The sequence below is a fragment of the Narcine bancroftii genome, chromosome 3 (assembly GCF_036971445.1).
Source record: "Narcine bancroftii isolate sNarBan1 chromosome 3, sNarBan1.hap1, whole genome shotgun sequence".
In the NCBI taxonomy this organism is placed as follows: domain Eukaryota; kingdom Metazoa; phylum Chordata; class Chondrichthyes; order Torpediniformes; family Narcinidae; genus Narcine; species Narcine bancroftii.
In genome coordinates this window covers 155,970,067-155,995,716 of record NC_091471.1, presented here as the reverse complement: position 1 = coordinate 155,995,716, position 25,650 = coordinate 155,970,067, and the positions used below count along the sequence as shown (strand labels likewise).

At 43.5% G+C, this 25,650-nt stretch overlaps 1 protein-coding gene and 1 long non-coding RNA gene across 8 annotated transcripts in view; one reads left to right on the top strand and one right to left on the bottom strand.

Annotated features, from left to right (window-relative positions):
- The window catches only part of LOC138757730 (protein FAM47E), a 54,731-nt gene extending 32,248 nt beyond the window's left edge, over nucleotides 1-22,483 (top strand). For 4 of the 7 annotated variants that reach the window (XM_069925489.1, XM_069925492.1, XM_069925490.1 and 1 more), the window contains exons 5-8: nucleotides 3,943-4,131; nucleotides 17,339-17,494; nucleotides 19,735-19,812; nucleotides 22,146-22,358. In XM_069925489.1, coding sequence (XP_069781590.1) covers nucleotides 3,943-4,131; nucleotides 17,339-17,494; nucleotides 19,735-19,812; nucleotides 22,146-22,205 — 483 coding nt within the window. In that variant the 3' untranslated portion in view covers nucleotides 22,206-22,358. The other 3 variants (XM_069925491.1, XM_069925493.1, XM_069925494.1) reach the window with 3 other exon arrangements.
- Nucleotides 4,130-25,650, bottom strand: part of LOC138757732 (uncharacterized) — a 48,935-nt gene continuing 27,414 nt past the window's right edge. Inside the window, exons 2-3 of the long non-coding RNA XR_011353863.1 lie at nucleotides 24,997-25,100; nucleotides 4,130-4,443 (exon numbers count right to left, since the gene is read on the bottom strand). This is a non-coding gene — a long non-coding RNA (uncharacterized lncRNA). The remainder of the gene's footprint in view (nucleotides 4,444-24,996; nucleotides 25,101-25,650) is intronic.

Sequence of the window (25,650 nt, the reverse complement as noted above, 5' to 3'; positions counted from 1 at the left end):
CACTGGTGACCCCTTGCTTTCTTCAGTAAGCACCTCCAAACACCAGAGCTCAAATACAGCACGTTTGACCACAAACTGTTGGCCTTGTACCTGGTGATACGGCACTTCTGCTTCATGCTAGAAGGGTGATTGTTCACCACCTACAAGGATCACAGACCATTGACCTACACGCTGAGCAAGGTTTCGGACCCATGGTCAGCAACACAACAATAACACCTCTCCTATATATTGGAGTATACCATAGATATCTGCCACGTCGCCGGCAAGGCCAACATAGTGGCCAAAGCACTGTCCAGACCCACAATTGCCACAACCTCGGGAAGACGATGTTGTCCAGCTCACAATGGACCAGAGGGAGGACGCAGACATCCAGGCATACCGGACGACCATCACCAGCCTAAAGGTCAGTGATTTCTGCCCCTCACCAGCAGAACTGTCCCTGCTGTGTGACATCTCCATTGGGTCTCCAAGGCCTATCCTACCCATGCCCTGGCGATGGTGAGTTTTTGACCAGATCCATGGTTTGTCTCACCCCTCCATACGATCCACGGTCCACCTGCTCTTGGACAAATTCGTGTGGCACCAACTCCACCAAGACGTTAATCTGTGGGCCAGAACCTGTTTACAGTGCCAGCGCGCCAAAGTACACTGGCACACTAAAGCCCCCCCCTACAGACTTTCGAGCTAGCACAACGTAGGTGCAAGCATGTCCATGTCGACATCCTCGGCCCCTTCCCAGTGAGTCAAGGGATGAAGTATTTGTTCACGACCATCGACAGATACACCAGCTGGCCAGAGGCGATACCCATGACTATGTGCGACATGGAGACGTGTGCCGGGGATTTTCTAGGCACCTGGGTCACATATTTTGGAGTCCTGACCCACATCATCTCAGACCGGGGAGTGCAGTTCACCTCCTCCCTCTGGTTCAACCTGGCAAAATTCTGTGGCAATCAGGTCCACCACACCACGGCCTACCACCCCCAAGCAAATGGACTAGTCAAACGGTTCCACCACTACCCGAAGGCCACCTTGAAAGCACAACTGACAGGATAGAACTGGATGGATAGGGTCCCGTAGGTACTGCTAGGAATTCGCACAGCCCCGAAAGAGGACCTGCCAGAATCATCCACAGAGATGGTGTACGGTGCACCTCTCACCATTCCAGGGGATCTACCTTTCAACCCCCAGCGCTTTAGATGTCCTACGCAGGTTCAGAGCTCAAGGAGACGAACAACACCCCCCCCTTCCCATCACCATCCTGACACGGCTCGCCACCCAGCCACGTTCCAGCAGACCTGCAGTCCAGTTCACCCATTACGTCTTTGTACACAGAGAACAAGGACTGTCCCTACTGTGCCTGTATGAAGACCCTTCAAGGTACTGTGGTGAGACGGTGTTGTGTTCACATTGGACAATGGCGGCTGACAGGACAGATTTACAGTCGATCACCTCAAAGCTGCGCACCTGGACTCTGAACTGCCAGCCCCAGGTCAGGCACAGAGGAAGACCGCACAAAGACTGTAAATCAGACCACTCAAAAAGTAGCGGCGATTCTGGGCAGGGGGTGGTGAAGCCGGCTGAGTGAACATGTGGGTGAATGGGCCAAATCACCGCAGCAAATGGCCATTCCAAGATGGCACAGGCCTCCCTTCACTGCCGAGAAGGAGCCTGTGTTTAGCGCCACATGCGAATTAAGGAGCCCTCCACTTCTGCAAAGCAGACCGCTGGTTGAGGAGTGATACTGCGACGCGGTGACTTCACTTCCGGAAGCCAGCAGATACGTTACCGGGTGGACATTTCCAACAGGGAAACACGGTGAATTCAAACAATAAAGCCTGTCTTGGTTTCACCCTCGTGCTGTGTGGATGTCTCATTATTCAGTGGCGCTGCCAGAGCAGTCACTACAGTATGTTTTTATTGCATTCCCAGAATTTGGATGTTGCTGCAATGCTGTCATTTTGTTGTGCATCCCAAATTGCTTTTGAATTGAGGAGGCAGATAAGAGTCAATTTTGCTTGTCATGCATTTTTCATTTTAAGCTAATCTTTATTCCAACATCTGAGAATATAGGATTCACCAGGCAGTCATGGGTTTTTAAACCAATGAATTCCCAAACAACAATATAATTTTGATTAGTTTCCTGTAGTAGTTTTCAGTCCATTTCATTAGAGTTGTTTGTAGAATGTTTCAAAAATTAATCAAAAGGGTTGATTTCCTGAGTCCCACCCCACATGGCAAAATATCTTGCAAGTGGTCAGTGCACTCTTGAAGATCATGGACATTTGTTGATGAGGGGACTATGTTATAAAAAATGCTGTAATTCCTACATGGTCAAACTAAAATGTATACAAATAACCTTGAATAAAATCTGGAATGTGCAATTTTATCACATATGAATTGTTTGATTACAAATTTAAAACTGTGGAGCACAACAGAGGCAAATAAAGGAAAAAAGTGTCTTTGTCCCAAGCAGTATGGAGGACACTCTACTATAAAGATATGTTGTTGGTCATGAACATCTCTCATCATCCTGCAGTTGGAAGAACTGCTTTTTAATGTTATTGGTCACCACTTCCATTTCTTTATTAAAAGCAGTATAACAGGAAATAACAAGGATAAGCATTTGTGGATAGTATGGTGGAATGAGTTGTAGAGCAACATGGAATGCAAATTTGATTTTCCTCAGTCTGCTGAATTGTTGATCACAATCATATTACTGTAAGAATTTAGCATGTGCAGTAGGTGTATCTCTACCAGTGGAGAATAACCAGCTTTACTGGAAGTTCTAGAATAGGGATCCCCAAAGTTGTCGATATTGATCCACAGGGGTCAATAGGACCACCAAGGTTGGTCGATAAATGCTAGGGGGTTGATTACACTGGGGGGAGGGGGGTTGATAACACAGGGGAGTCATTTAAAATAATGCCTATGGCAGATCAGCCAAACTCTCGTGAGAGTGCAGCTTGGTAACTGCCATGTTATATTTGACTTTGGCCTAGACTGTAGTTGAGAAGGAACAGGAGGACGGAAAGAGGAATGAGGTTCCTCCAGCACCGCCATCACCCCTGTCCAGAGCCAACACCACACATGCCCCCACATCTAGCACCACCACAAACTCCCCCTGTCCAGCACTGCCACCCCATCCCTGTGCAGCAAGGGAGGCCATATATCCGGTTTTAAGCTGGACAGTCCGGCTTTTGAGCCCTTTGTCTTCCAAAAGAATGTTAATTTGTCCTCCATTTGGGGGTGTAGACCCTGCCCCTAAATGGAGGACAAATCAAAGGGCAGAAAGCACACTTACCAGTTAAATGCGGGTCCGTAGGCCATGCCATGTGCGATTGTTTGGTGACGCATGAGCGATGAGGGGGAAGTGTTTCAGTGGTGTACAAAGGTTCATGGTAAGTAAGCTTCCCTCCCCCCCCCCCCCACCACCAGCGCTGAGACAGTTTCTGATGCAGACTCTGCATGTCTTCCATTTTTGAAAGTTTGAAATGGGCATCCATTTCACCAATCCCCCCCCCCCCACCTCACACCTGTTCAGCATACCCTATCAAGCGCCGGGATTCCATGTCTGGGGGTCAATGAGAGACCACGTAGTCCCTGAAGGGGTGGTAGTCTGAAATGTTTAGGAACCCCTGCTCTACAAGATTTCTCATTTGCCATCTGCATTGTCTCAAGAGTGAAATACAATATCCCAAGAGTAACCTATGCTATGCTATGCTGATAGAACTCATCAAAGACAAGGGTTTCATTCAAGAACCTTTTTGCTCTCTGCGGTACTTCTCAGGCAGTGCATTTACTTAACTAGTCAGATGCTCATTTTTTCTCAAGTCCAACATAGTTTTTATTGGTTATAAGTTACTTTCCCTCATTTAAGTATCAGACTGCATACAAAGATTAAAAACATGGATTATTTATTCAATCCTTTATTCTGTGAAGGGTGGCGAGAACAATAACATTGAAGAAGCAACAATCATGAGTTTGTTTGCCAGCAACTATGAGTCGCATTCAGCTCTTCCAATACCTATCCAGGTAATGGAGCTGATTGATATACCTCCAGAGTTGAGAAAAACTGTGGGAACCCCACCGCCACCACCTTCAGCTGAAGTCAGCAACACCATTGGTGTGGTAAGCATTTTTATTTGCAATTAATGGAAGTGCATTTCTTGATTTTTTTTGTCCAATTTATTCTTTAAAAGGGATCCATATCTATGTGGAGTATTTTGGGATAAAGGTTCACCAGGGTTGTCTGGATATACCATAGTTTTCATGGCTTCTTTTGGGATTTCACTGTTCTTAAAAGCAACACAGCAGCTGATTAACTGAACTGCAAAAGAAAAATCAGGTGGTGTCTCCCAATGCCAGAGTTCCAAGTTCATTCCTGATAATTGGGTGCTGTATTCTTAACTTTTTCATAATTTCCTTGTAATCTGTGTGCTCCTGTTTAATTTAGACATAAAGCACAGTAATCAGCCCTTCGCACCTACAAGCATGTGCCTGCAAATACACCAATTAACCTACAATCCCCATACATTTTTGAAGGATAGGAGGAAACCCATGCAGACATGAGGAGAACTTACAAACTCCTTACAAACAGCGACGGATTCAGACCTGATTGGTGGCGATGTAACAGGGTTGTGCTAACTGCTGCGCTAGCCGTGACACCCATGTAATGGTTTCTTCCCTCATATCAAACACCTGTGAGTGGGTTGGTTAATTTTCCATTATAAATTGTCCTGCCCGAATATGTAGGTGACAGGTATAATCTGAGGGGTTATTGATGAGGGGAGAATAAAAAATGGGATTGATGTAAGATTAGTGTAAACGGACGATTGATGTGGATTGGTGGGCTGAAGGGTAGGTTTCTGTGTTTTGTACAACTGAGGGACCTAAGAATGTAGGTGCACAGTTCCCCAAAAATGGCAACTCAGGTGGACTGGGTGGTGTGGGAGGTGTTTGGTTTGCTTCTCTTCATTGGACAGGGCATTGAAAACAAAAGTTAGCATCTCATAATACAGCTGTGCAAGGCATGAGTGAGACCACACTTAGAGTACTATGTATAGTTCTTTTCACCCATCTAAAGGAAAGATATCAATAGGTTAGAAGTGGTGCAGAGGGCTTGAGAAGTTGGAAAGGATATGTCTTTGTGGCTTGGAGAGTAAGAAACTGGGCAGTGACCTTATAGAGGTTTAAAAAAATCATTAGGGGGCATGAATAAAGTGAATACTCACAATTCTTTTCCAAAGGTTGATGATTCTAGAACGAGAGGGTATAGGTTTAAGGTGAGAGGGGAGAGATTTAAGAAGGACTCGAGGGAGATCCATATGTGGAACAAGCTGCCAGAGTGCATTTTTGACATTTGTGATGGAATATTTGGGAATGTCTTCGGGAGATAAATTGGGAAAAGTAGAGTAGGCAACATACAGCCACATACTTTAAAACAGATACTATTTGAAATACCGAAGAATTCATATTCAGTGACTTTACAGAAACTATGGAAAATGTTATGGAGATTTCACAAGTGGCTGTTAATTGAAGTGAATGAACGGACTATTGTCTTTAAAGCCACAGCAAGAGACAGGCTGTCTCCTAATACCTCTTCACAGAAAGGTCATTGAGAGGTTCTTGTTGACCTAAAAACAACAGATGAACAGATGTTGTTTGCTGGAGAAAATCAGGGGTTTTAAAAGTGAGAGAGAGAAGGACACATGCTTCCTGGCAGTCAGAGTCTCAGAGAGGGAGAGACAGAAGGGAGTCTTTGACTGTGTGTGGCACAGAAAGCTGAAACAAGCCAGGAGAAGCTTTTTGGAACTGAAACAGAAGCTCCAGAGTGGCAGATGGCTAGAAGTGCTATCTGTCTGATATTTCTCTTGGAATAAGTGGAACAGAAAGGAACTCTGTGGTAGCCTGAAGGTTATCATCTGGAGAACCCTGATGGGGCAAGTTTTATCAGCAAGACATTGAGGTGACTAATGGTGGTACCTCAGTTGTGGAAATCCTGGAACAACACATCTCTCTCTGCAAACCTACAAGAACCTTCCTGAGCGGCAACCATTTACCTTTTGAGAACCAAAGCCTGGTGAACTTTATACATGTTAAATTCTGTGTACAGTATAAGAATTGCCAGCAACCAGTGAACTTGGAGGAAAGAGAAGTGAGATTGGACTATGAATCAAGGAACTTTTCTTAAATTTACACACACATCATACACGTGCACTTAGACTTAGAAGGGGATTAAGTTGGGTTAGTTAAGTTAATAGTGATAAGTTAAAATTTGATTCTGTTTGCATGTTTAAAGATAATTAAAAACAACCTTTGTTTAAATAACTATTTGTCGTGGTGAATATCTATTGCTGCTGGGTTTTGGGATCCTTTGGCTTGTAACACATTCAAAAGATGTTTGAATAGTTAGTGGATGGGAAGGTTTCAAAGGAGAGGGACCAAGTGCAGGCAAATGGGACTAGCCCAGAGAGCCTACTTGGTCAGCATGGACAGGTTGGGCTGAATGGCCCATTCCATGCTCAATGACTCTGTAATCTCGTGAAAACTGCAGCATTTAAGTTAGACCATTTCTTTTTTTTTTGAAATTTTATTTAAAATTTTCTCCATACATGTGGTATGAAATTTGATATATGAATACAAATTACAAATAGAAAAACAACATAAAACTACATACATGATGATATATAATCTCCCCCCCACAAACCTCCCTCACACCCCGCCCCCACCCTCAGAATAGAGAAAGTGAAAGAAAAAAGAAACTCAGGATTGAATAGAGGAATATCATCTAACATACATATTTAAACAAATTATTTTAATACATTTCAGAGAAGATTCACATGGGTCTAAAGGCACAGGAAGCATAATATTTCAAATTTAAACCTAATATTTATTTGAGTTTACAGGTGCCAAATTTGTAAATACACAGCATATTTATTTCTTAAATTGTATGTAATTTTTTCCAGTGGAATATAACTTTGAATTTGTGCATTCCATTGTGCAATACTCAAATGCATATCTGATTTCCAAGTAACTGCAATACATTTCCTTGCCATCGCTAATGGAACTTTAACAAATTCTAATTGGCATATTGACAGTTTTAGTTTAGGTCTTGTTCTTTCAATATTTTCTAATAAAAATAAAGCTGAGTTTTGTGGAAATACAACACCTGTAACTTGTTCCAAAAAGTTTCCTAAGTCCAACAAAAAGGAACAGAACAAAGTTGAATGTAAAAAAGTTTCTCTATCTTCATCACATCTGAAACATTGGTCTGATAAATCTGATTGTAACCTATTCAATTTTTGTGGTGTCATAGTAGCCCGTGAACAGAGACGTGAACCTGCCTGCAAAATGGCTGACAATTGTGGCGACCGCATAGACCTGGGGATGACACTAACCATTGTCCCAGGTGACCCCTGCATGGTGGGAAGACGAAGAACTCTGGCCAACCTGAGGTCGGTGTTCTGATGGTGCAGGCCCCTGATGTCAGCGCCAGGGGTCCATATAAACAGAGCTGTCAGTGGAATAAAGCATTCTTCAATTTCATCTGTGTGTGTGTGTGTGTGTGTGTGTGTGTGTGTGTGTGTGTGTGTTCCATCCATACTCGTTGTAGCATATATGCTATATTGGTGACCATGACAGGTCCAATCGACAGTCGGACTCAAAGATAACAGATCAAGTGGAGCCAGTGACCATCCACGCGGTCTCTCAGGTTTCCAACATTCTAGGTGTCGTAGTTACACATGTGGTTTGAGCAGGCTGAGGCTCAGTTCCAGCTTTGCCAGATCACCGCCATTGACATCCGCTAATTCTACATTGTGAGCTCCCTTGATCAGGACATAGCGACAAGGGGCACAGATTTCCTACTTTAGCCTCCAGAGCAAGGCAAATACTTGGGCCTCAAAGAGCTGCAAACCTGCACTTTCAGGCTTACCCAGTGCGAGTGCGCCGCCTGATTGCTGCAAATAGACGGATCGGGTGACGGCCTCATCTGCCCTAATGAATGAGATGCTAACATTAACCAAGGGCCACAAGCTTTTTGATCAGATCTTCCTGGGTCACTGCCCAGGCGGACATGCTCTGCAGAGTGAAGATAGACGCCAACACTGTTGTAAACCACATCAACAAGCCCCATGAACAGTCCCCGGTGAGATCAAGGCCAGTAGAGAGTCAAGTGAACACCTTGGGCCAGCTACGCTACTACCACCAGCAATGGGGTGCAGAGACCCATCGATGCCGAACACCCTGGCCAACTGTCGTTGATGGCTGTGTTGGTTGCCCCATGTGGTAGACTCCTCTATGGCTGGGACTTACTGTAGGGCAGGCATTTCCTAGTCGACACAGGCATCGATATAAGTGTTATACCCCTTGCAAGCCTCCACACCCACTGCAGCAAACAGAGCCCAACACTGAAGGCAGCTAACAGCTCCTACATTCGAACTTTTGGGACCTGCACCATTCCCCTTCGGTTCGACACAGCCGCTTTACATGGACCTTTATCCTTGCAGCAGTGGCACAACCGGTCCTGGGGGGTGACTTACTTCAAGCCCACTGCTTGCTGGTCAACCTCAATAGATGGGGTTTGGTGCACACCAGAACCTTTCAGACTCTACTTTTGGGAGAAGCCAAGCTACCTGCCCCCCCACCTGGATTGTATAACACTCTTGGACAATGAATTCACCTGAATCCTGGTGGAGTTCCCCTCGATAGTGGCATCATAGTTCTCCACGGCTGAGCCAAAGCACGGGGTAAGGCACTACATACTGACCAAGGCCTTCCTACTCCAAGCCAGGGCATGCCCGAGAAACTCAGCCTGGCAAAGGAGGAGGTCAAAAAGATGGAGGAGCTTGGGATTGTGGAACTATCCGATAGTCCCTTGGGCCTCTTCCCTCCACATGTTGCCCAAATCAGCAGGGGGTTGGAGACCATACGGGTAATACCACTGCTTCAACAAGGAAACCATGCTTGACAGATATCCCGTGTCCCACATCCAAGAATTTGCTGCCAACTTGCATAGGGCACGGGAGTTCTCCATGGTTGACTTCATGCAGGATTACCACCAAATCCCAATTCACCCCTAGGAAATCCCCAAAACTACAATCATAACCCCCCTTTGGTTTGTTCAAATTCCTCCGCATGCCCTAAGGTCTAAAGAATGCAGCACAAAATTTCCAGCGGCTGATGGATGCAGTGGGCCGGGACCTCCTATTTGCTTTTATCTTTTTGAATTATATCCTCATTGCCAGCCACAGCCGCAGCCACAAAGACCACGCCACCCACCTGAGATTACTGTGCACCCAGCTGAGGAGTTCGGCTGACCCTAAGTGCCAGTTCAGTCTGGACACCTTCGACTTCCTGGGGCACAGAATTAACAAACAAGGGGCCACACCCTTCCCCGAGAAGGTTGAGGTGGTCCACCTCTTAGCCAAGCCATGCACGGTGAAAGGACTGCAGGAATTCACCAGTATGATAAACTTTTACCTCAGGTTAAAAACGGCAGTGGTACGCATCATGCGTGACCAACAAGGCAAAAGACATTACTTGGATGAGGAATCCTCCAGGGTGTTCCAGAGTGCCAAAGACGTGCTAGCCAATGCCATCCTCCTGGTCCACCCCAGTCTGGAGGCACCTACTGCTCTAACTGTCAACATCTCCAGCACAGTGGTAGGAGGAATTCTAGAACAACTCATCGAGGGCCAGTGGCAACCCCTGGCCTTTTTCATCAGGTACCTCTGCCCCCCTGTAGAGCTCGTCGACAGAACCAAAGACTTGTTGATCCAAACCAAGGCTTTTATTAGCAAAAGACAGGAGCTCTTCACAGGTGGCCGACCAGTCTGGAATGATCCAACCTGGCTAGGGACACAACCCTTTAAGGGCCAGACAGTAGGCGTGACTTAGCTCTCAGCCAATCGCTGTAAGCACAGTCTAGATACAGTAACTATATACACTATGTACATTGGTGATAGATCTGTACTATCACACCCCCAAAACTCAAATATAATGATTTGCCTGGGTGCTGTTAGTGCTGTACCTGGCGGAAAGACATTTCTATTACTTTTCGCAAGGCTGGTAGTTCAGGGTGTTCACTGACCACAAGCCACTGACTTTCACTTTCCATAAGGTATCGGACCCATGGACAGCCCAGCAGTGGAGGCACTTGTCCTACGTGTCTGAATTTACCACGGACATCCAACAAATCGAAGGAAAAAAACAATGTGGTGCCTGACGCTCTGTCACGCCTCGCGATCAAGTCGATACATAACCTGTCCCAAGGGGTCAATTACGTGGCTCTCGCCAAAGCACAGCAACAAGACTCTGAGATCCCAGCTTACAGGACAGCCGTCTCCGGTGTCAGGGTGGAAGACGTCCCTGTCACCCCAGGTAACCTGACACTGCTATGACATTTCTACTGGGCATCTGCCCCATCATCCTGGCCACATGGAGATGCCAGGTTTTTGAGGCTGCCCACAATCTGACGCACACTGCCATCTACACCATGGTCAAAATGGTGGCCAACAGGTTTGTCTGGCATGGCCTCCGTAAACAGGTCAGACAGTGGGCCAAGACCTGCATGAACTGGCAGTCCTCCAAAGTGCAGGTTCACACTAGAGCACCCACACAGATTTTTGAGTCGGCATGGCACAAGTTCAGCCACGTACACATTGACTTTGTGGGGCCATTAACAGTTTTCCGTGAGGCGAGATACCTCCTGACCATGATAGACTGATCCATGATGTGGCTGGAGGTGGTGCTGCTAGCTGATACTACCACAGAAATCTGCTGCAGGGCACTCTTTGACACATGGGTGTCCTGATTTTGGGCCATGGAGCACCTCACCTTGGATAGGGGGAGCACAATTCACCTCCAGGCTCTGGGTGGCACTGGCTGATTTTCTGGGGACACAGCACAGCCATACCATGGCGTATCACCTGCAGATCAACGGATTGGTGGACCGCTTCCACAGGCACCTCAAGGCAGCCTTTGTGGCCCGGCTCAAGGGTGCCAACTGGGTGGACAAACTGCCTTGAGTCCTGCTGAGAATCCATACCACACCAAATGAGGACTTCAATGCCTCAGTGGCAGAGATGGTTTACAGCACACCTTAATCATCCCCAAGGAATTCCTGGCCCCTGATAAATGCCGGAAGACCCTGCGGTGAATCTCGAGGGCCTGCAGCGGATGCCGGAGTCCTTGATTCTGAGGCAACCCCCACCGCATGGCCAGCCCAAGTATAGTGTCCCAAATCAACTAAGGACCTGCCAGTACATGTTCATGAGGAGGGGCGCACACACACCACCATTACAATGACCCTACAAGAGGTCCTACAAGGTTATTAGAGACAATGGTTTCACCTTCGTCCTTTAAATTGGTGGTAAGGAGAAAACCTTTATCATCGACCGCCTGAAACCAGCATACCTGGACAGTAATGAGCTGGTTTCCACTCCACCCCCACAATGCAGAGGCAGGCCACCGAACACTATGGACAATAGCCTTGTTGCCAGTTCGGGGGGGGGGGGGGGGATCGTGTGTAGTGGGCTGCGCATGGAAATGTGAACCGGCCCGCAAAATGGCTGATGAACGTGGCGAACGCACAGACCTGGGTTGACACTGGCTGTTGTCCCAGGTGACCTTTGTACGGCCAAAAGACGAGGAACTCTTGTGGGAATGCTGGCCAATCCAAGGTCAGTGGTCTGATGACGTGGGCCCCTGACATCAACACCAGGGCCCATGTAAGCAGAGCTGCCATGTGTGTCTCTTCCTTCCACACTCGTAGCGCCAACGCTACAGTGTAAGATATAACGGATGTAGAAAATTATACTGAACTAATCTATAACTTACATTAATAATGTTAGTCATATAATCTCTACAAGGATCTACCCATCTTTGTTTATCAGTTGTGATATTTAAATCCAGTTCCCACCTCTAGATTTATCAACTCCACGTTTAGGAGTTCCTAATTGTAATAAAGAATATATTGTAGAATTAAATTTCTTAACAATTCCTCGCCTTATGGTTTGCTGCCCTTCCAACATTGGTTCAGGGAGTTCACTGGCTCTTTTCCCCTGCCTTCCAATACCAGTAAGAATTCTCTTCCCCCTCTTCCTTCCATTCCCATCCTGTAGGGAGGGAATTCTGTAACTTCAAATATTAATAAAATTGCCATGTGCTTGATAGGCAAGGAAATACAGATCAATGCCGGAAAATATCTAAGGGTGACAGGTAGGCAGGGAAGTTGAATATAGTCTGAATAAATTTGAGGTAACATTGCATAGAGAAGGAAAACATAGAGAGTGAATAAATAATACAGTCAAATCCCTGGTATCTGGTACTTATAGGGATTGGTAGATGCCAGACACTATTTTTTTGTCCATTGTTTGAGGCTGTCGGTTGCCAGAATTCCAGATAACAGGGATTTTACTGTAAGTCAGAAGTGTAAAAAAAAACAAAGGAAGCTTGGAGTGCGTGTCACAGATCCCTGATGGTAGCAATTCAAGTAGATAAAGTAGTTATGAAGGCAATTAGAGCACTTTTCGTTATTGATTGAAAATAAAAAGATCAGGGAATTTATGCCTGAAGTGTATAAATCACCGGCTAGGTCATAGACTGGATACTATGCAGAATTCTGAACCCACGTTATGGAAAATAGGTGATATCATTACACTCAATGCAGAGGAGATTTCTGATTTATGGCAGTTCAGGAAATATTTATCAACAGGGAATGACAGTCTGGCTTGTGTTATTTTCTTTGGAACATAGGAGGCCATCGAAAAATGTAATTGCAGTATAGTGTCCACTCTTCCCCCATCATTAGGGTCCCTATCGTGGTGTCATCTGCACATGTGCTAAAAAATACGTTGAAAATTTTATTTGTTTCCATTTTTTCACATAAATTTCAAAAGAACACATTTTTATTTTCTATCCCAGATATTTTTGGAATAGCTATGTGAATTATGAAAGATGAATTTCTGATTCCCAAACTGCTATAATGAGGTGGTATTAGGGCCTGGTTTGCAATACATACAGACTATGAGGGACCTCATCAGGTGATCCCGCCACCACCAGCTCCAACCTGAAAGATCCTCAACCCCACTCTGCCTGCATCTGTCTCCTACCCAACATTCAGAAAGCAGAACTGCCCTCTCTAGCTGACCATTTTTTTCTGCCCGCTCCTGCCCCACTGAATTCATCTCCTCATACCTTGACACCATCTTGTCCCCTCTCATCTAGTCTCCAACCACCCAGTCTGACTGCCGTCAGCTTCATACAGGTTTTAAATGGCCTGTAAATGGAGCCATCAGTGCTTTTAACTAAAAATACTGCAACCACAGAGTCTGCACCCAAGATGACAGTGCCTATGATTGACAGCAGGCTACAAACTCCAGGGAAGAAGAGGACAGAAAATGTGGAAACTGCTGACCCCGTTTGAGAAAGAGAAGCAGAGGAGACGTCCCATGCGATGGTGACCACAGCGGTGGACCAGTGAGGGGTTCTGAGGCTGAAGAACACACAGGCAGCGTGCTGTTAGTGACTCGAGGAGAAGAACTCTGTGAGGTGCTGGTGACTGCGGTCGAGGGATTCACACCAGGCTGCAGACTACTGGAGACTGTCTCAAGACTGGCTGAATGGGTATCAGGTATCGAACTGAGATGCAAAAGGGTGCCGAGGGCACTGAAGGGATCCTTACCGTGTTGGAGGTTCAGATCTGGAACTCAGGCTGGTGATGGTTTGGACAGGACTTTGTGGCCGCAGGGGCTGTGGGAGCATTGGAGGTGAATCCATGGACACACGGTAACCTTATGGCAGACAAAAATGAATTTCGTGTAATATTACATTGTTGTAGTGGCCTGCCGCTGCTGCCACAGGCTGACACAGAAGATGCCACTTGAATACAGCAATCGATCAGGCTGCACGAGGTGTCAGTGGCCTGATCCAATAGGCCGCTGCAAAACAGACTCTGCCAGTCAATCATCGGTGATAGATCATGAAAGGACCAGTTGGCATCCATGGCGACACAATCCATACCCGTCGATGACACTGCAGCAAAACGGGCTGATCCAGCCATCGCCAATAGTGGGTCGTGAGGACACCAATCAGAGCCTGAAGGAACACGAGTCATGCCTGTCAATCACATGGCAGCCAGGGTCAACCTGACTATATAAAAGAGAGCAGCCAGTTGATTAAATTAACGTGAACTTCACTCCTTGTTGTATGTTGCTTATTTCTGAGCTATAACCTTGAGACACTCCACGCTGTCTTTATTACTGACAATAAATTGAATCTTGAATCCATAACATCCAGGACACCTTCACACTCTCAACCTTGGAAGAATTCCAATTCTTCAGCCCACACCATGTTATTTTCACCATGGATGGGCAATCCCTTTTCACATCCATCATCCATCATGAAGGTCCCGGGGTCCTGCTGTTCTTTCATGAGCATAGAGCCCTTCTGTCCCCATCTTCTAGTACTTTTCTCTGCTTGGTGGAATTTGTCCTCATCCTCAACAACTTCCCTTTTGTCTTCTTCCATCACCTCAAGATCCAGGATGTATGGGTCTCAGCTCCACCTACCTTTTTGTCAAATGTGTGGAATAATCTCTGTTCCAATCCTGCTTGGTTACCATTCCTGCTACTGTTGCTACATCAATGACTGTGCCTGTGTTGAACTTGACAATTTCATTAACTTCACTGCCTGCTTCCATCCAGCCCTTAAATTTACCTGGATTGTTTCTGACACTTCCCTGTCTCCATCTTGGGGGACAAACCATCTACATCTTCTATTACTAACTGACTGACTCCAACAGGTGTCTAGATTTTATTTCTTACCACCTTCTCCAGTAAGGGTGTAATTCCTTTCTCCAAAATCTCTTCCTATGATGAGGCCTTCCATTCCAGGACATCAGAAATGCCCTCTTTCGTTAATAAATGTGAACTCCCCCTTAAATGTCATTGATAAAATCCATATCATCCATTTCTTATTTTTCCGTCATCTTCCCACCTCCCCATAGGCAGAACAAGGACAAAAATCACTTTGGTGTTCACTTTCCTCCCCACCTGCTCACCAGGATGTTCTAGGATTCAGAGCCAGCCCTGTTCTCAGCAATATATTTTCATGTTTTGATGGCATGCAATGCAGAGGGGAACCGGCAGATGGCAGTGCTTCCCTGCATTTGGTGTTCTTGCTTTGTTGTGGGCGATGCCAATCATTGCCGATTGCAGCCATGTTGTGCACAGGCGATACTAATGGGGCGGGGCTGCATTATCCTGGATGCTGCTGAATTTCTAATAGGAAGAAGCTTTTCGGTGAAACCAGCAGTGGCTGGAAGTTTTCCAGTGGTTCAATTTTGTACTTGAAGAAAACGACTATAGGAGAGACCTATATGGCGAGCTCTCCACTGACCACCGAGATAGAGGTGCACCAAAGAAGAGGTACAAGGACTGCCTAAAGAAATCTCTTGGTGCCTGCCACATTGACCACCGCCAGTGGGCTGATATCGCCTCAAACCGTGCATCTTGGCGCCTCACAGTTCGGCGGGCAGCAACCTCCTTTGAAGAAGACCGCAGAGCCCACCTCACTGACAAAAGACAAAGGAGGAAAAACCCAACACCCAACCCCAACCAACCAATTTTCCCCTGCAGCCGCTGCAACCGTGTCTGCCTGTCCCGCATTGGACTTGTCAGCCACAAAGGAGCCTGCAGCTGACGTGGATATTACCCCTCCATAAATCTTCGTCCACGAAGCCAAGCCAAAGACAGACAAGCCAAAGATTCAGGGAATAGGTCTCTCCTCAAAGTTCAGTTTAATTAATTATGACAGGGGACCCCAACCCAATATGACAGCATGCGGAGGGTGCTCGCATCTCTTGAAACCTGTCAGAGTCATGATTTTCCATAATGCAAAGTCGCATCATCTGCGCAGATGGCAAGAAATGGCGGGTGAAAAAATACTGCTTACTTATTAACTTTTTCCACACCTCTTCTTGAAGAGGAGATGTTATTGTATATATCCTATTTCTGGGTAATGATCTGTGATGCTGTAAGGCCGTACGCCCATTACCCGAACAGCCATGATGCAAAGAATGCCTGTAATTAAGTACTGATAGACTCACAACAGTCAGTAAGTCAATAAGTTGATTATAGTTGGCAGTGGTTGAGAAGAGCCCAATGCACAAATGGTACATTTCCATGACTCTTCGCCAGGCCACATAGAAAATGGAACGTGCTCAGTTCCAAGAGATTACAATCTAGTAAATTCTAGCAGTCCCTAACTGAATCTTTGCATGACATTACAAGGTAAACATTTGCTCTTGGCACACTTTCTCAACAAACAAGCTGCATGCATCAAACATTTAATGAAGGGAAATGGAGAGATACAAAAATCTCTTGAAAATGTTGGTCTTGAAGAGACCAGTTGTGATATTTTGTGATCCATGATAAAGATGACTTTTAATGGTTTGACTGCAGTGAGTAAGAATTTTGGTGCTTTATCCATATGACAATAAACTCACATTGACATACAAATCAAATCTACACCAACTCACAGGAGACCTAAAAGATCTACTCCAATTAGAGAAAATCCTTGAAAGTGTTTCCATGCCAAAAAAAGATCAGATGATTGCACTGACCTTGACTTGTATTACAGTAGAAACACAAAATGCTAGATTTTCATGATTTACTTTTGACTTGCATTACGTGTTACTATTATCTTGAGGGTACTTCCAACCAGCCATTCTCAACCTTTTTTTTAGCTACGGCCCCCTTCACTGTGAAGCAGTCATTTTGATTTCTTTATACTTCTCTCCTACCAACCATATATTAAAAATATTTATGTTATATGAGGTGAATAAAGAAAATAATGCTTTATTTATATGTGCTATGGCTCCAGGGGGCCATAGTGCCGCTGTTGAGAATGGCTGCTCTCAACTTCTAAACAGTCCAGTGTTAAAGGAGTCTTTTTCTTTTTTTTTCTCCACCTCTACTTTTCTCCTGGCTTTTAATATCATCTTTGTTTGTTAATAAAATCGACCCTAAATCCATATTCACATGAGGTTTAAAATCTTGGGTGTTTATCCCTATCTAGAATTTTTTTTTAAATGTTCTAAACAGAATAATTTTTTTGCCCCTCTCTCAATAATCCCATTGTGGGGATACCAAAAGTAGATTCGTTATTCTAAATAAGATGAACGAGATCTTATCTGAGATCAAAATGTTTGTTTCATTTTTCATTGTTTCTGCATAGCTCATGTAGATTACATGAGGTTAAGCAATTTGTAATTACATTTTGTTATCTTTATGTAAAGACTTTTGTTATTAGCCTTATAATCATATTTTTACAGGAAACCCTCCAACAAAATGGATGTAAATTTAAATATGGAGCATGGTATTTGGACCCAAAGACTTGGGTGAAACGAAAAGCTCATGAACCTCTAGTGGATCCCAATTTTGAGCCTGAGGCAGATAAATCATATTTAGCTGAAGAAGCTAATGAGAAGGTAGCAATTTCTGTTATTAATTTTCTGTCTTATAATCGGAAAAAAAAATCTGATGTGAATACACCCCATCAGTGGCATAGGTTTAGCAATCCTGCTTTTCACCAATTTAATAGCCCAGGGCTCAGAATTCCTTGTGTCATGTGATGTGTGGTCACTGCATGGATGTAACCTGAATACAATTGAGTGTTGTAAACATGGATTGGTCATGCACTTCTGAATATATGTTTTGAATTCTCCATGTGTGTAACTGGTGCAGCAATATTAAACATGATTTCCACTCTGATATTGGGCAGGGAGGATCCATGGAAAGATTTAAAAATAAGGATAAGAATTTTAAAATTCTGAATTAAGAGCCAATATATGTTAGAGAACATAGGGTGATGGGCATGTGAGACTTCACCTCGAGCAGCAAATGTTGATATCTTCTGCACAGAGTGCACTGGAGGCCAGCCCATAACTACGTGAAGATCATCCAATCTGGACTATCAGGGCCGTTGATGTTTCAGTCGTAGATGAGCAAAGGGATGAATAGAAAAGACATTGTTTCAAAGATGGATATAGTGGGTGACATTGAAATTATCCCAAAATCCTTGCAAACTTGACATCATAAATGAACCAGAGTACATATCCATACAATCAATGTTTTCTCAAGTTCAGGAATAGATTCAATGCCTAGGACAGGGGTGTCAAACTCAAATTCACGGAGGGCCAAAATTAAAAACTTGGACTAAGTCGAGGGCCGAACTAAATATTTATTGAAAATTTTCAACAACATCTGCATGTTTTCTCTTCTTTCAACATATGTAATGTTAAACTTTTTCTTATTAAAATAAATGTTTAATAATAGTTTTGGATAAACTCTTTCATTGTCATTGTCATTGGTCCATTTCCTTTAGCGTCTGAAACCGTGCACATGACGAGTCAATGAGGGATGATTAAAGCAGTGGTCTTCAAACTTTTTCTTTCCACCCACAGACCACCTTAAGCAATCCCTTACTAATCACAGAGCACCAATGGCACAGGGACGCGAGTGGAAAGAAAAAGGTTGAGAACTGTTGTATTGTGGTAACTCCACATCTGATTAGGTTAATTGTTAGGCAAGTGGTCAGAGAAGGACCCCCCCCCCACCCCAAGAAAGGCTTAAATCACAGGAACAAAATAAGCTTTCGTCTCACTGCTCCCAATCTTACACACAGTCCTGATGTGGAACGTGGGGTCGCAGCTCCACGTTCACCCGAGTTCAGGTGCTGTCTGTGTGGAGTTTGTATGCTCTCCCCTTGTCTTGGACCAACAGGTCGGTCGCCTGATGAAGGCACCTGAACCCCCCGTTGAAATGCCGGCGTCCGGGGCGGTGGAGGGATTGGCTGAGAAGAGCGCGTTGCTCCCACCCCCCTCCCATTTTTGGAGAGGGATTAAACTGCGATCTCACGGCGCCGGACTCGTCTCCAACAAAAGGAGCGGGAGTCAGGGTCCACCGCGCACAGAGCGAGGGGGAAGGCATCGCCCACAAGACGTTCGGTCCGGCGTCGCCGCTGAAGCGCAGACCCAGCGAGGATGGTCCCCAACTCCAGCCGCGTCTGTGTGTCCGGGAGCCGAGCGGGCTGAGTGCAGCGCTCCGATCCCCGGGATTTGGGACTCTGAGATCTCTCCACACCTCCGGCATCTTCATTTTCACCTTCAGTGTGCATGCGCTATACTGACGCGGCGGCCAGCGGGCCAACTCTAATATATATTTAATACGATCTTGCGGGCCAAATGGTCCGCGGGCCAGAGTTTGACATGTGTGGCCTAGGAGATGGTTTATGATAACTACTAAAGACAAGGGCCAATGCCTCCCTCATATTTTGTTTACAATAATTTTCTACTCATTCATTACTTGGATAGCAATGTAAATAAATCTCATTGCTACAGATCTAAGTATGAAAGAAAACAAATGCTAATGATCACAAATGGTTCACTTGAATGGTTTTATGTACGGAATAGAAGATGAAATGGACAAAGATATAATTTGAAAATATTTATGGTAATCCCTATATCTGATTAGATCACTTGGTAACTATGGAAAGGAGGCTTTCAAATACTGGGATACCATGCACTATGTGGCCGAGCTGATTGGACATTGTTGGACAATGTTGATGCTCAAGGGAGGCAATAAGGATTTTGGTTTGGACTAATTAGGATGGACTAGAGAATTCATGACCTAATTCACCTTTGCAATGTTTTGTCTTTGTTCACTGAAGGATGAAGAGATGAGGAGGCTCCATGCAATATTATCTTTCAGGAAATTTATTGAAGATAAAGGATGCAGAAAACCAGAGGTAAATTGAAAAGTAACGAAGAACTAGATCCTTAAGAGCTTATTCAATGGGATAAAGCTATACATTCAGAAACATGAGGTGATATGTGAAATTGGGCTATTGTCAACCTACAGTCCTATTACTTGCAGTGATGTAGAATAAAAGACACTTGCTTGCCAAGGTCCTCTTCATTACTTCCACTGATTTCAGAGATATTTAAATTCATAGCCTATCTGGTCCTGAGTGAATAACATTTCCTAACACATGGTTCTATTGGATGTTAACCAATGAACATAACATTAATTTGAAAATGTGATAACATGGACTCTGACTCTCTGATAGACTCTCATAAATTAGTACAGGTATACCCCCACTTTACGAATACTTGAATTACAAAAATTTGCTTTTAAAAAGAAAGCTGTGTTCACTTTTATGTAAGGATTTGAATAGCTTTTGAATGGGTTTTCACTTTTACAAAAATAGCCTCCAATAATAGTGAATGGGTCTTCACTTTTTGTCATTTTGCAGGAATGCTCTAGTTTTGTAAAGCAGCGTATACCTGTATATCTCACTTACTATAGAACTTTAAGAAACCTTAGGGATAATCTGCATTTTCTAAGTTCTGGTGAAATTTGCTGAAAGTTATCAAAGTAGGGAAAATATCTCGTCAATATTATAAATTCCCAAGCAGAGAAAAACACCAAAATGCCTGCACAAACCATAGTAAGCGAGTCTCTGTGGTGTCAGTATGCTATTTATTTGCTATATATCACACCAGGCATTATTTATAGCCTTGGTCAACATTACCAAATTATTTTTTAAAACAAAACTTGAAGGCAAAGTATATGGCTAATGGCAGGATTCTTAATAGTGTGGAAGAATAGAAAGACCTTAGGGTCCAAATCCATAGATCTCTCAAGGTTGCTGCCCAGTTGATAGGGTAATTAAGAAGGCTTATGGTATGGGGTCTTTCATTAGTAGGGGATTGAGTTCAAGAGTCGTGACGTAATCTTACAGCTCTATAAAATTCTGGTTAGACTACACTTGGAATATTGTGTTCCGTTCTTGTTGCCTCATTACAGAAAAAATGTGGAAGCTATGGAAAGGGTGCAGAGGATCCAGGATGTTGCCTGGATTGGGGAATGTATATTATGAGGCAAGGTTGTCAGACCTGGGGCTTTTGACATTGGAGTGGAGAAAGATGGACGTTGACTTAATGGAAGTTTATAAGATTATAAGAGGCATAGATGGGATGAACCTTTTTCCTTGGGCAAGATTAGCAAACACAAGAGAACATTTGTACAAGGTGAGGGAGGAAGATTTAGGGGAGATGTTAAGGATAAATTTGTACTCAGAGAATAGTGGGTGTCTGGAATGCATTGCTGGGCTGGTGGTAGAGGCTGCTACAATAAGGACATTTAAAAGACCCTTGGATAGGCACATGGATGCAAGAAAAATAGAGGGTTCTTGGTGTGAGGTGGGGAAAGTTTAGTTTGTTGAGTAGGTTTATGTAGGTTGGCACAACGTGGGCCAAAGGCCTGTACTGCATTGTAAAGTTCTCTGTAAAGATTATGTGTGCATGAGCATGAAGAAGAGAATGGGCCAGCATTTGGCACCGTTGGCCTTGGTAAACAAATAGGCGTAATATTGTTGAATAGGCTTAATATTGAGGTGGGCCCATATGTGTTATGTGTTACTGTGGACACAACCAACAAGTGCAGATACTCTGTTTTTGTGAGGCTGGTTTTATATCCAAACACCAGCTGGTTTGTACTGGTGTTTGTACTGTAGTTTACCTATGGCGGTATATATTTTGAAAAGTTAAAAATGGCTGGAGTCCAAAGAGTTAAACGGAAAATCATCAGTTGCAGTGGGTGGCTTTTGAAAGATTTGTTGTCATGATGTAAATTCCATCTAAGCTGCAGCCCCTTTCGAAGGTTAGCGTCATGCTTCGCACAATGGTATTACAGTGCCAGCAACTGGGATTCAAATCCAGCTCTGTCTGTACATTCTTCCCCTACCGTGTGCTCTGGTCTCTTCCCATACTTCAAAGCATACCGGGGTTGTCGGTCATTTGGGTGTAATGGGATGGCATAGGCTCCTGGACTGAAAGAACCTGTAACTATGCTATATATCTAAATTTAAATTTGAAGGGTAAAAATAATTAATGGTGTTAACCTTGACATGGAGAGTACAAGGAACTGGACAAGGGGTGGCCATATTTTAAAAATATACATTGTCTATGGGATTTGATATTTTTATTTAACTGTGAAAATCTGTGAAATGAAATAATTAATTTAATCTGTGAAATAAAATAGCAGGAAATTAATGCATTGTGGCTTTAAACATTTCAGTTTATGAAGAAACTATTTGACACCATTGATAAAAATGGGAAGATTATTCCCTGGAGCTGATTGAAACTGAAAACTCAGGAGTATGGATTTTATTCTTCAGTATCTGTGGATTCATTGATTATTGGCATATGATTTCATTGTTTTAGCTTATCATACTTTCTGTGATGCAATGATTAACTTAAAAAAATTAGCTACTAATTTTAATATACAAAATATTTTCTATAAGATGTGATATGAAATCAAAATAACTCCTTCTCTTCGGGAACTGCCAACAATTCACGTCAGTAAATCCGATGCAATGGATCCAAATGAAGGTAATAAATGTGAGTTTCAAATTTGTTGCTGCAATTGTGCTTGCTAATTTTGCATATAAGCTCTTTTGCCCATTTTGTGTGTACTGACTAAGTTGTCATTCTGTGCTCGTTCCGTATGCCTACATTTGCTTCATATTGTTCTAAGCCCTTCCTATCTGTGTGTCTGTCCAAATGCCTTTTGAAAGCTGAAATTGTGCCCACTACTACAGGCCGCTTGTTCCAGATATGGTCAGCCCTCTTGAGTGAAAAAGGTTCTTCTTAAATCTCTCCCCTCTCATCTTAAACCAATGGTGTTAAGCTCTAGAATAATCTTCCCAGTGAAAAAGACTATGAACATGTGTCCCACATGAATTTATAACCTCCACATTGCCACCCCTTAAACTCCCACGTTCTAGGGAATAAAGACCCAGCCTATCTTATACCTATAACTCAAGCTCTGTGATCTCAGCAACATTCTGGTTAATTTCCTCTGCCCCTCTTCCAGCTAATTGATAACTTTCCTTCGTACATATTATCATAGCGCAATCATCCATCTGGTAAGATAGGTTGGGTTTCAATGAGAGAATGCCAGACAGTTGGAGTGTGAGCATTAACACATTCCAGTCATTGGCTGTTTCACATCACAGTGCAGGTCAGCTGAACTCTTGCTCCACTTTGACATTCACTACTAAGTGCAGAGCTCTTCCAGAGAGAAGCAGTAATATATATCTACTTTGGATCTGTTTGTCAATATCACACCGGCCTTTGGTAAGGCTCCATTCATTCGAATAGGTTTGCCAATCATAATTAGAAAGGCAAGTTCAACTTAGTTTCTATTTATGTTTCTTTATATCTATTTATTATAGAAATAATAATTTTTTTTCCATGCATTCTTTAATTTTATTTAATCAATTTCAGTTGCTGTTAAATGTCTTTGTTTTTCAAAAATCACTTACAAATGGTAACATGATTTATTAAGCCTATTGGTTGCTGGCCACAGATAGGCCTCTAGAGACCTTGTTGTTGCTGTGGAACAAATTCCTTGAGGACATTGCCAGCCACACAGCCATGAGAGGTTGGAACAGTTCTGGGACGAGCATGTTAGGATCAAATACGACCTGGTCCAAGGACCAAAGAATGATGCAGAACATCTTAACTGCTACAATTTCCTCAATGAGGTTGTGTAACAGAAGTCACCAGTCCTGTGAATCCATTTTCTCTGATACCAATCAACTTCATTCTAAGTAAAATAACAGCTCATTATTGCCTGGAAGACCATAAATTTAGATGGTTTAAATATATTAACAATTGTCCATCAGTTGAGCCCTCCATAGGGTAAAGCTCATTGAGTAATTAAAATTTCAAGTAGAGGTACAAACTAACTTGAAGAAGGGCTAATGCCTGAAATCTTTATCTCCTATGGATGCTGAGTTCCTCCAGCATTTCTGTGATTTTACTGCAATCTAACTTAGTTATTCCCAAAATGGACGTTGCTGCTCCCTGGGGACGGTGAAGAAAAAGAGGGTGGCGAATGTTTGTTTCTTGCTTACGTGCTCTGGACAAGACACGCGCCACATTCACGCCTGCAAGGGCCAATACTCCAGGTTTGTAAGAATTTCAAATTATCTTCAGGTTGGAATGTACATTTAAATTACGTATAAATATACTGAGCCCCCCCTTTTCTTGGCCCCAACCACCTTCTCATCGCGCTCCCTACGGCTGATCATTGCCCAGGCCACCCCCACAATCATGCTCCTGATTGCCCGATTGTTGATCCTCACCATGGCTGCTTGCCCATTGAGCTCCCAACAGCTGATACTCACCCCGGCCGTCCACCCATTGAACTCCCGACAGCCCAGTCACAGATCCTTGCCCCTGCTGCCCATCAAGCTCCTGATGGCCTGACCATGAATGGGAGATCCCACAATATTTCCTTATGTTTTTTCTGCTGTGTTTTGCAGTGATTTAAATGGTTTTTACATTTTTTTTGCTAGAAATGCTTTGTTTTGTCTTTCTCTGTAGCAGTGCACAATTTATTTATTTTATTTATATTTATGTAAAATCGGGCAGTATTAACATATTTCTTAAGTGCACATATACATGTTATTCAAACATAGGCTATGTTGTGTTACCTGTTACATAAAATGGCATAGTGCTTTTTGGAACTTTTTGGAATTTCTTTTTTGAATATTTTCAATCTGATTTGATAAAGCAGATAAAAACTTAGCATATTTTCAGTAATTTCGAGAAAACATAAAAACAGAAAACCATTGGAAATATGTTTGTTAGCACTTCACAACAATCCAGTGATGGTTTGTGTGCATTGTACAACATCTCATTGCTGATTGCTAGATCTGGTAAGCTGCATACAATTGGAGAAGAGCTTATTCTGCCAGCAGTACGTGAGGTTTTGCGCACAGTTTTATACAAGTCACCTGAACAAATTATTAAAGCTATTCCTTTCAGTGATAACCCTGTTCAAAGAAGAGTGGATGAAATGGCTGAAAACATTGAAGGCACAGTGTGCAACTTGCTTAGGACAACTGCATTTGGCTTACAATTAGATGTGTCCATGCTGCCAGGCAATGAATCTTTGCTTCTTGCTTATCTTCATTTCGTCAGAGATGAAAGTTTGGTTCAAGAGCTGTTCTTTGCAAGTCAACTAGAAACAGACAAAAGGGGAGACAATATTTTGTGTTGTTGAGATTTTTTTCAGAGAGAAAGACATCCTGCTTACCAACATTCTTTCTTGTGCAACAGATGGGGCACCATCGATGACAGGTCTCATCATGGCTTCATCATTTTCTTTAAAAAAACTGTACCTGTTGTGTTTACAGTGCACTGTGAAATCCACAGGCAACATCTGGAAACAAAAAACTTAAGTGTTTGACTTCACAAATCATTAAGCACTATTTTCACTGCCGTAAATAAAAACAAGGCACATGCTCTCAATTCCTGACTGTTTCGACGGCTCTGCACTGAGAATGATGAAGGTTTCGAATGTTTGTTGTTGCACACAGAAATTAGATGGCTGTCAAAGGGGAAACTGCCTGAGGCATTTTTATTCAATTTTTAAAACTTTTGTTGAATTCTTCCAAGACTGCAATTTTGTTCTCTGTGATGAACTATGGAACATCAAGCATGATGTTATTTACTTGTCAGATGCATTCACAAAGTTCAACAAAGTTAATTTGCAACTGCAAGGAAATGAC